Source organism: Carlito syrichta, unplaced genomic scaffold (assembly GCF_000164805.1).
Source record: "Carlito syrichta isolate Samal-C Ts95f unplaced genomic scaffold, Tarsius_syrichta-2.0.1 Scaffold130489, whole genome shotgun sequence".
In the NCBI taxonomy this organism is placed as follows: domain Eukaryota; kingdom Metazoa; phylum Chordata; class Mammalia; order Primates; family Tarsiidae; genus Carlito; species Carlito syrichta.
The window spans coordinates 49360-60964 of record NW_007074585.1 but is presented as its reverse complement, the minus strand read 5'-3'; the positions used below and the strand labels follow the sequence as shown (position 1 = coordinate 60964).

General features: G+C 42.5%; 1 protein-coding gene across 2 annotated transcripts in view; it reads left to right on the top strand.

The window, feature by feature from the left end:
• Positions 1-6858, top strand: part of HMGXB4 (HMG-box containing 4) — a 31216-nt gene extending 24358 nt beyond the window's left edge. For both annotated transcript variants that reach the window (XM_008049071.2, XM_008049070.2), the window contains 2 exons: positions 4321-4443; positions 5246-6858. In XM_008049071.2, coding sequence (XP_008047262.1) covers positions 4321-4443; positions 5246-5290 — 168 coding nt within the window. In that variant the 3' untranslated portion in view covers positions 5291-6858. The remainder of the gene's footprint in view (positions 1-4320; positions 4444-5245) is intronic.
• Positions 6859-11605: the final 4747 nt, after the last annotated feature.

Genomic DNA, 11605 nt, shown 5'->3' with positions numbered 1-11605 from the left:
GCACTCCAGTCTGGGCGACAGAGTGAGACTCCAACTCAAAATAAATAAATAAATAAAAGGAAATAAAATAAAGTGCAGAATTTAATGGTTTCCAGTATATCACAGAATTGTGGACCCGTTACTACTATCTAATTCCAAAACATTTTAGTACTCCCAAAAGAAACCCTGTACCCATTAGCAGTCATTTCCCATTCCCCCTCTAGTACACTTTGTCCCTGAATTTAATTATTTGCAGCTATTCCCACAATTTTGCATTTTCCATGTACCACTTATAATAGTATTTACTTTATAGTTTATTTTGTTTTGTTGAGTTGAGTTAGAGTCTCACTTTGGCACGCTCACAGTCACCCCAGCGTCGACCTGCTGGGCTCAGGTGATCCTTTCGCCTCAGCCTTCCAAGTAGCTGGAACTATAGGCCCACGCTACAACACCTGACTAAACTTTTGATATATTGTAGAGATGAGGTCTTACCAAGTTGCCCAGGCTATTCTCAAACCTGTGGGCTCAAGCAGTCCCCTTACCTCGGCCTCCCAAAGTGCTGGGATTGCAGGCTTGAGCCGCTGCACCCAGCCTACTTGATAGTTTTATTAAATATATCCTTGCTTTTACAATGATGTCTTTGACATCACAAGGGTCAGATTCTAATTTTTGTCTAATGCACATAATAGATATATAATTATCAAAATAACTCGTGTTCACCTATATGCTACCTGAAATTACCTACTGTACTTTAAGGAACATTGATTTATACAATCTGCTCATGTGGAGATCGAATACCTGAAGCCTAATGGAATTAAGTAGGTATCACAAGTTTACACAGCTTAATGACAGACCTGGAGTCCAGCTTGCCTCACGTCTAGCCCTTTTCTCATCTGGTTGCATTGTGCTAGAGTAAGTGGTTGAAACATACTTGGAGGACAGAGTGTCGGAGTCAGGAGAGGCCTAGTGAAAGGGAAGTGGTGACTAAACTGCACTTTAAAGGATCAGCACACATTGCGTCTTATGGAGGTATTGGAGAGAGACCTTCCAAACCACAAAACCAGTGTCCATCTGGTTCTTAGCCTCAGGGACTTTTGCAAAGAAGGATGGAAGGAGGCCCAGTGAGGCCTAGGCCCCACCCCTACTTTAGCCTTATCATTTAGATGTTTTACATGTTGGGCTTCCATGTTAGGTTTCATTTGAAAAGATGTTTGGCCGGGCATGGTGGCTCAAGCCTGTAATCCCAGCACTCCCCCCCTCGGGAGGCCGAGGCGAGAGGATTGCCTGAGTCCAGGGGTTCGAGACCAGCCTGGGCAGCTTGGTGAGACATCGTCTCTACAATATGTCAAAAATTAGCCACTCGTAGTGTGCACCTGTAATTCCGGCTACTTGGAAGACTGAGGAAAAAGGATCACCAGAGCCCAGCAGGTCGACACTGGGGTGGCCATGAGTGTGCCACTGCTCCCCAGCTTGGGTGATAAAGTAAGACTCCAACTCAAAAAAACAAAAAGAGAGAAAGAAAAGTTTTACTGCTAAAATGATAAAGCCTACTGTTTCAACATTTTAGCAGTAAAATTGGAACATACAACGCATATGTAGAAAATTAAGGCTAGAACCCAAATTATAGGAGGATGTCTTCGTGGCCATTCTGAAGTGCTTATACTTTACTGTTGAGGAATGCCAGGGATTTTTAGTGGAGAGGGATGTGACCAGAGCTCTCATTTGCTCTTCTCTGAGAATATCTTTTATTTTAGATTGGGAGTGAAAAGAGACCAGAATTAGGGAGAAGTTATAACAATAAACTAGTCTAGACATGACAGATTTGAATATAATTCAATAAATGCTTATTGAAAGTTGACTGAGGCTGGGCTTGGTGGCTCAGCCTATAATCCCGCACCTTTGGGAGGCTGAGGTGAGTGGATTGCCTGAGCCCGCGGGTTCGAGACCCGCCTGGACAGGCGAGACTTTATCTCTATAATAAAATTTTTTTAAAAAGAAAGTTGACTGAATAGCATGGAATAAATTCAAGTTGCCCAAGGGACCTGCTCACAAAGCCTCTCCTGATTCCTTCTACCTCTCTTTGTTACTATATGTGTAATGCTAATAGTTATTGAGAGGATATAAAGAAATAGGACATGGTTGGTGCTCTCAAGGAACTTAGAGTTCACTAGGAGAATCAGACATAAAATATTAGCTATAAATAACTGTAAGGCAAAGGTAATAGAATAGTATTACCAGTTCTAAAATTTACTGAATACTCAGCCAGCTCTAGCTAAGAGGACTTTATATGAATCATTTCATTAATTCACACTGCAGCTTTGTGAGGCAGAATTTTTATTCCTCCTATTTTACAGAAGAAAAAACAGACTTAGAGAGGTTAAGTCACTTGCCCTAGAGTTCAGCCCATAAGTATTGAAGTAAAGACTTGAATTTGGAAAGTGATCTCGAGGTCCATGCTCTTAACCTCTTATACTGCCACCCTCAGAAAGTGTAGAGAGGAGACATCGGACAAGGAGGATGAGAGAAAGGAAGAGTCAGCAATGGCCAAGGCCTTGATCCTGGGCAGTTGTGTGAATGGTGGTGACTTTGACAGAGAAATGGATATGGATTTGGATGGGAAGGTTTTTCCTCCTTACAGCATGTTGAGATTGAAAAATATGCAGAAGGAGAGACCCAGCAGATTGCCAGAATACAATTCTGAAGATAAAGATATTGGTAATAATAATAACAACAATTACTGATATTTTTTGAGGCAGGTACCAGGCACCATCCCCTGAACATTATTATCTGTTCTCTCAGTCCCATCTGCAGCAGAGGCTTTTGATGCTCTGTCTTACAGGCACAGCATAATAAGTAACTTGCCCAGGTAGAAAAACAGTGAGTGGTGGAGCCAGGATCTGTACCCAGGCAGTCCAAGTCCAGAGCTCATTCTCTTAGGACACTGCTATGCTGCCTCCTGAAATGACATCTTCACAATGTCTCTAGTTAAAGCAGATCATACAAGAGCTGGCAGCAAATTTACAACAAGCAAGCTTATTTCTTACCACTTTATATCACAAATATATAGGCAATATGGATTATATAAGATGTTAAAAATGGCTAGGCTCAGTGGCTCAGCCTGTCATCCCAGCACTTCAGGAGGCCGAGGCAAGTGGATTGCCTGAGCCTTCGGGTTCAAGACCAGCCTGGGCAACTTGGCGAGACCTCATCTCTAAAAAAAAAAGATGTTAAAATTACTGGGCACAATGACTCATGTCTGTAATCCCAGCACTTTGGGAGGCAGAGGCGAGAGGACTGCCTGAGCTGAGGGGTTAAAGACCAGCCTGTGCAACTTGACGAGACCTCATCTCTGTAATAAATCAAAAACTATCTGAGCATGGTGGCACATGCCTGTGGCCTGTGGTTCCAGCTACTTGGAAGGTTGAGGCGGAAGGATCACATGAGCCCAGCAGATGGAGGGCTATGGTAGTTGTGAGCATGCCATTGCACTCCAGCCTGGGCGACAGAGTGAGACTTTGACTCAAAAAAAAAGGTAAAATTTGAAATGAATCAAATTCACTTCTCTTTTTTCTTTTTTTTTTTGAGTTGGAGTCTCACTCTGTTGCCCAGACCACCACAGCCTCAACCTGCTGAGCTCAGGCAATACTTCTGCCTCAGCCTTCCAATGAGCTGGAATCACAGATGCACACCACCACGCCCAGCTAATTTTTTGATTTATTGTAGAAATGAAGTCTCGCCAAGTTGTCCAGACTGGTCTCGAACCCCTGGGCTCAGGCAATCCTCTCACCTCCACCCCCCACAGTGCTGGGATTATAGGCGTGAGCCACCACAACCAGCTCAAAATTTACTTCTTTTTTGAGAGTAAACAGCTCAACCTAGAAAAGTGATATCATCAGCTATTAAAAGCCACATACATAGAGAAGCATATTAGATGGTAATGTGTAGGGCTATTGAATTCTCATAGTAATCACATTTGAGCTATATTTGTAGAGTTTATACTTTGCATATGTGATCCCAACAGCTCTCAGGAGTAGGTAAAGCATTTTTCACTATTCCTGTTAAGGAGAGAGGAGTTGAGTGTCCTCCCATCATCACATAGAAGGTACGATGTGTTTGGAACATAAAAAGGAAAGCTGGGAATGTATTATAAAAGTGTTCTTTTTAAACAACATATGGAGTTATCAAAGTAAACCTTCCATTTCTTCTGCAAGTTTCATACTATACGATTAGGACGGCCCAGGATTGAAAGAACCACTTGAGGAAATCAGCCAGAACATGGAAGGAGCCTCAGAAGTGCGATTCGAGTGACAGTCCCCTCTCCTTTAACGTTCTTTCTTTCAGGGCATGGTGGCTGTGTCTGGCAGTTTGTCAGTGCTTCTGGATTCCATTATCTGCGCACTTGGCCCCTTGGCGTGTCTGACCACACAACTACCTGAATTGAATGGTTGTCCCAAACAAGTCTTGGTGAGTTTTCCTTGTTTTCCTTAGATTTTTAGATCTAGGCCCATTGAGAGTCAGAAAGGCCCTGCCTTAATGAGCACTGTCAGGAACAGGCTCCTCAGGCTTTGTGGCACATGGGCTCCCTTCCTGTGTTGACCCACGGAATGTGTCACTGTTTTATTAAATGCATGCTGTGCTTTCATTGAAGCTAAAAAATGTGCCATTTCTAAAAACAGTACTTTGGGGAGAAGCAGTCTAGCCATTGGGGTACTGCAGCTCCTGGGTTTTCCATTTGCTGTTCTACACACAAAAACAGTACAGATATTTTCTGCTTCTGTTTTACTAGGACTGATGGTAGAAGTCAGCAGAGGCTGGCTCGGTGGCTCAGCCTATAATCCCAGCACTTTGGGAGGCCGAGGCGAGTGGATTGCCTGAGCCCACTGGTTCGAGACCCACCCAGGCGACTTGGCGAGACACCTCATTTCTACAATAAATAAAAAATTAGCCGGGTGTGGTAGCAGGCGCCTGTAGTTCCAGCTACTTGGAAAGCTGAGGCAGAAGGATCACCAGAGCCCAGTAGGTTGAGGCTGTGGTGGCCGGGAATGTGACACTGCACTCCAGTCTGGGCGACAGAGTGAGACTCCAACTCAAAAAAGAAAACAGAAAAGTTCTAGCATAACAGACAATAGGCTGCCATCTTAATTCTTACCCTGTTTTTTCTAACTCCCCTTTATCTTTCTCATCTCTCTCCCCTGAACAAAGAAATATATCTTAGGGAACCAAGGTACAGTACTCTTCAATTGAATGTTTTTTCCTTGTTTTGCAGTCAAATACACTAGACAACATTGCTTACATCATGCCTGGACTGTGACAGCAAAGAATCCTGGGACAGAATCCTTATCCTCCACCGCTGCTGGTTTGTGTATATATGACTGTTCCAGATCACTCTGGGCCTCTGGGTATAGGTTTTAAATTTTTATATCTATACATATATATATATATATATAAATGTACAATATATACATAGGACTGTAACTACTTTACTTTTAATAATTTTATGAAATGGCAAAGGTTTAGCCAAGGGGAAACTTTGGCATGAATATGGGCTTGGGATTCTTTTTCTCCTGTGGTGGATAAATCTGCCTTAAAAATCAGTGTAACTTGGGGGCTGGGGTCTTGTTCTGGGTGCCAAGTGCATCTCTTTATGAACAGCTAAAATTGGATTTTTTTTCCAAATGTAGTTGGACCTCCAGACCCATCACTGACCATTTGCCTTACCTGTCTTACAGTCTAAAATGTAATGGGAGAGATTAGGGAAGGATGCCAGTTGACTGAAAGTATAAAGCCTTTCAATTTTAAGTGACTGAAGTGGGAAGCGGTAAAACTGTTCCCATTATAGTTATTGAGATGGCTTAGGTGAACTGAATAGGGGTTCATTCCAATTCCTACTATGCCAGTGTCCATGTCTCAAAATGTACTGTTATCATTGGTACCATTGGTAGTTTCAGCAGAGGCCAAGGAGTTATGTGAGCCCTGGCAACAAAAAATACCTTGGAGGAAGTAAAGCTGTCGATGCTACCAGTTTAACCGAATCTATTCTGAGCTGAGCCAGAATATTTGGTCTGTAAAACTAAGAGCTGGTATCTTTCATAGGTAGCATTAAGTTAGCCTCCAAGTCCTACAAGCTGTACTGCTTAGTTGCCAGGTGATTGTGGATAAATTTTGCCCAGGATGATTCTTGGTTTCATCTTAGTGGTTCCTCTGGCGGGCAGATATGCAGTGTTCTGCATTCCACATATAAGTGAATGGCAAAAAAAAAAAAAAAAAAAAAAAGTACTCGATTCTCATGTAGGTTTATTTATGTGTGTGTGAATGTGTATTTTGTGTATTTAACTCTTTAAAATCTCCTAGATTTTAATTTATCCTGTAAATTTCTGTATATATAATTTAATAACAAAAGCCTCCACCAGCAATAGCATGTGGAAGATACATATTTGTCATTTCTCCCTTCCTTTCTTCCTCTGATCTGTTCCGAAAACTCCAAATCATCTACGTTTTAAGGTATTGTACCTCAAAAAGGAATCAATATGTTACAATCCGAGTTTTTTTATAAGGAACTTCATGGCCTTCAATAATGTCAGGAAAGTAAAATAAAAAAGAATGTTACCATTCCCAGCTGCCCTTATTTCCAAAGAACCAGATTCTTGCTTCCCAGTTGGAAAGAAGATAGTTGAGCACTTCAGGGTTGTTTTTAAATTTGTTGTGAGATTCCCTGCCAAAACCAAGCTCTGAGGTAACGTGCTTTCTTCTCCAGACCTAGACAGAGCACTACAGCATCAAAGTAAATCTTTGGGCACAGTGCAACAAGGCTGCATCCTGTTTCATTCCTTCCCTTCTTCCCACCAGTGTTGTCACAGAGCTGTGCTGCTTAAAGGTATTCTGGGCCAGGAGTGGTGGTTCATGCCTGTAATCCCAGTGCTTTGGGAAACCAAGGCAGGAAGATCACTTGAGGCCAGAAGTTTGAAACCAATCTGGGCAACTTAGCAAGACCCTGTCTCTACAGAAAATTTAAAAATTAGTCAGGCACAGTGGTGCAGCTACTCAGGAGGCTGAGGTGGGAGGATTGCTTAAGTCCAAGAGTTCAAAGCTGCAGTGAGCTATGTCTGTGCCACTGCACTCCAGCCTGGGCAACAGAGTGAGACCCTGTCTCTAAAAAAATTTTTTTTTAAATGGTATTCTGGCCCAGTGTGGTGGCTCACACCTGTAATCCCAGCACTTTGGGAGGCTGAGACAAGAGGATTGCCTGAGTGCACAGGTTCAAGACTAGCCTGGGTAACATGGCAAGACCTCGTCTCTACTATAAATTTAAAAATTAGCCGGGTGTGGTGGCACACACCTATAGTTCCAGCTACTTGGAAGGCTGAGGTGGAAGGATCACCTGATCCCAGCAGGTCAAGGCTGTGGTGGCTGTATTTGTGCCACTGCACTCCAGCCTGAGCGACAGAGTGAGACTCTGACTCCAAAAAAATAGGGTATTCTGGCCACTGAATCCCCGTCTCAGCTCAAAGCAGTTTTGAGATTTAATCAGGGAAGCAGGAATGTTTGGGAACCAAAATCAAGAAGAGCAGTGACTTTACCTTGATTTCATGTGTTAGAACCTCATACTATGCCTCTTCTGTACCCATGTAAGTTTCCTGTTTGACACAGGATATCGAGGAGGGGCCTGGAAGACACGGATAGTACAGGAAGAAGTTAGTCCTCCATTGTCGTGTGTACCCATCAATGAAATCCTATGAGGACCTGCTTTTTGTTTTCCCTTGAGATCCAGCCCTATTGTATTTGTATTTAAAATTTGTACACATTTGTATAATAATCTGTACCTTGTGGTATTTGGTACTAATAGAGGAAAAACTTTGGATTCAGACCTTCTTGCAGTTTTTATATCATTGTTTTATTTTGTTTTTTAAATAAATTCTAGTGGTTTGAGCCAAATCCCATTACAATTGTATAAAGAAATAAAATTTTGTACTTATATTATTAAAAATCACATTTTTAATATTTGTAGTCCAGTCTCAGCTGTCTTTTCCCTAATTGTGCTAATCATAGTTGACACAAAGTTGTAAAGCCAGTTTTTCATACTCTATCCTACCATAATTTTCTTTAAAAAAATAAAAATCAATCTGGAGTAGAGGTCAAATTGTAATCTTAACCATTTTCTTAACATACATCTTGGCCGGGCTCGGTGGCTCAGCCTGTAATCCTGCGCTTTGGGAGGCCAAGGTAAGTGAATTGCCTGAGCCCATGGGTTTGAGACCTGCCTGGGCAACTTGGCAAGACCTCTACAATAAATAAGAAAAAAAAAAAAAATAGCCGGGTGTGGTCGCACGCGCCTGTAGTTCCAGTTACTTGGAAGGCTGAGGCAGAAGGATCGCCAGAGCCTAGCGGGTCGAGGCTGCGGTGGTCGGGAGTATGCCACTGCACACCAGTCTGGGCGACAGAGTGAGACTCCAACTCAAAAAAAAAACAAAAAAACATACATCTTACTCTGTTTAAATTAATTTTTATATTGTAGAGGCTTTCGTTTTCTCTTTTGCAAATTGCATATCCAGTGAATCTGATAACTGTGGCTCCATTTATTGGCAAATGAAAATACATACATTATGGTGTTAGCCTAAATCAAGAAAATTTCAGTCTTGTGTATGGATTGCATCTGAATCATATAGTAAATATTATATAGTTTATGCTGGTTCATTATTATCTTGGCTTAGTCTGTGATGCTGGGTAAGTCACTTAATCGTTATCGTCTTCTAAAGTCCCATCTATAAAATTGTGCTGTCATCTCCCTGTGTTCAGGCCTGCAGCCAGCCAGCCTGACATGAATGTTTAATAATAATATGAACATTGAAAATACGGAATTGATCTTTCAAGGTAAAAATTTCAATGCAAACACAAGGTGTTAAAACTCATAAATGGTGAAATAATATAATTAATTAAAATGCTAACACCTTGTGGAAAGGCAGCAAGAGACCACCATATCACTAAATGACTGTTAGAGTGATTTGCATACTTCACCTTACTTAATCCTCCCAAATGCCTTCTGAATATTATCCCCTTTTACTGATGGGGAGACTGATGTCGAAAAGTACTTTTTCTAAGTTTAAACAACTAGAAGATGTCAGAATCAGTAAGAACATTGGTACAGCTGACCCCAAAGTCTAGGCTCTTTCTACCCCAAGCGACTTTCAAATTTAAATCATGTATCATTAATCAGAATCCTTCTCCTTCATCTAAAGTCCAAGCAAATGTGGTTATAGGAAAGCTATCTGAGATCTTTGCATTATTCAAATGTCCAGCTGGCTTTCACTCTTCTTATCATACTACTGTCTTTAAATTTTGGAGGCAGTGTATCTTGACTTTTGTCTATAAGTACTTAAAGGATATAACATTACACTTATACAGATTGTCACTAAAGGGACTTAAAACATTTTTAGCCTTAGGAAGGTAATATTAATATTGCTAAAGCACTTAAAAAGAAATTGAAACAGACTTTTTACTAAATGAATTTGTTCCTTATTAACACGGTTTTAAAACATAGTTTCAGGCCGGGCTTGGCAGCTCAGCCTGCAATCCCAGCATTTTGGGAGGCCAAGGTGAGTGAATTGCCTGAGCCCGCGGGTTCGAGACCAGCTCAGGCAACTTGGCGAGACCTCATCTCTACAATCAATCAAAAATTAGCCGGGCATGGAAGTGTGCACCTGTAGTTCCGGCTACTTGGAAGGCTGAGATGGAAGGATCCCCAGAGCCCAGTAGGTCAACGCTGGGGTGGCCATGAGTGTGCCATGGCACTCCAACCTGGGCAACAGAGTGAGGCTCCAACTCAAAAAAAAACAGCATAGTTTCAATTAGTTTTGTACTGACTTAACGTTTGCCATTTATGGCCTATCTGCTGTGTTGATAAAATCTCTAACTTCCATCTCTTTATGAATATAGTATTCTGTTTACATGGGATTAATATGATTCTCCTTCCTATTTGGGGATATATGGGTTGCTTCTGATTTTCTACCATGAAGAATAAAGGTCACAAGAACTTCTAGCAAATCACCACCCACTTGGGGATGTAAAAGGTTGTTAATGGAAGAATCCAAAAGAAGTTCATACTAAACATATTCCATACAAGCCTGGTGTGGTGGCACATGCCTGTAATCCCAGCATTTTGGGAGGCGGAGGCAAGAAGATTGCCTGAGCCCGGGGGTTCGAGACAAGCCTGGACAACTTGGCGAGACATCGTCTCTACAATAAATCAAGAAAAATTAGCCAGGCATGGTGGCACACGCCTGTAGTTCCAGTTACTTGGAAGGCTGAGCTGGAAGGATCACCTGAGCCCAGCAGGTCAAGGCTATGGTGGCTGTGAGCATGCCACTGCACTCCAGCCTAGGCAACAGAGTGTGACTCCAACTCATAAATAAATAAATGTATTCCATACAACCAGGCAATATGGTTAAATGAAAAAAGATGTGGCAAATACCCGACAGGAAAGTCATCTGAAATGTACACCCCTCCCTTATTTATATTCCAATTACCATTACTGAAAGGTAGGTTGATTTATTTAAACTTTCGTACACTAGTCATTGTGTTAGGCAACAGTGAGGAGCAAAATGGACGCAGTATCGCAGCCCTCATGGAGCAGCGAGGCTAGTGGGGGGGAAGTGCTTGTTAACAGATCTCCAGCTTCATGGAAACACTTCAAAGAAGAGTTTTTACATGGTACAGTAAAGAGTCACAAACATAATGCTCAATAAAGACTAAAGCCTTCTGCAGTCATCCAAACTACCAAGGCCAAGGTTATTGTATTTTTTGGAGTACATGTCAAAAGAAGTCATAACAGAGTATGTAGTGGGGACACAACATATCCGACACACAGTACACAGCCAGGAAAGCTGAAGAACGGATTGTAATCATAAAGCTGGAAAAGATCTCCGAGATTCTTAACCTGGGGTCCACTGTTGTACTTCAGGGACCCCCAAAACTCCCTGAGGTTATAAGCCAAATTGTATCACTGCCTTTTTTCTTCTGAAAGTTTCATGGCTGTTTTCAAATTCTCAAAGGAACATGTGACCTAAAAAAAAAGAATTGGTTAAGAGTCCTTGATCTAATTCCAGGATCCAGAGAAAATGGGAGCTCTGGCTCACACAGTACATCGGTGGCAGAGATGAACACCACGGGCCCCTGTTGCAGCTACATCTGTATGTTTTCTGCCATCCTGGGTCTCTAGCTGCAATTCATTAAATTGGCTCTCAGTCTCAAGGGATCACAAACCCCTGGCCCTTGCCTCCTATTTGAGGGAAGGGAATCCGGGCTGCAAGTGAGGCGTATATCAGGCAGGGAGACAGCAGGGTCGGAGAGGTAACCCTGGGATGAGTGTAGTCACACTAGGAGAGGCACTAAAAGGCTGAGCGTCTGCGAAACCTTACGCAAGTTATTCTGATCTGAGACTCAGTTTCCAGGTATGCAAAGATACCTCTTAGACCACGCCCCCAAGACGCCTTTTAAAAAGCTGAGGGCGCGGCTTATATCGTGCGTGACGTCCGCCGACGCCGAGAGAGCCGCAGTGAGGTCATCGCCCTCGGCCTCTGGGGCGGGGCCCTCGCGCGTGGGGGCGGGGCCTGTGGCCGAGCTCCGAGTCTCT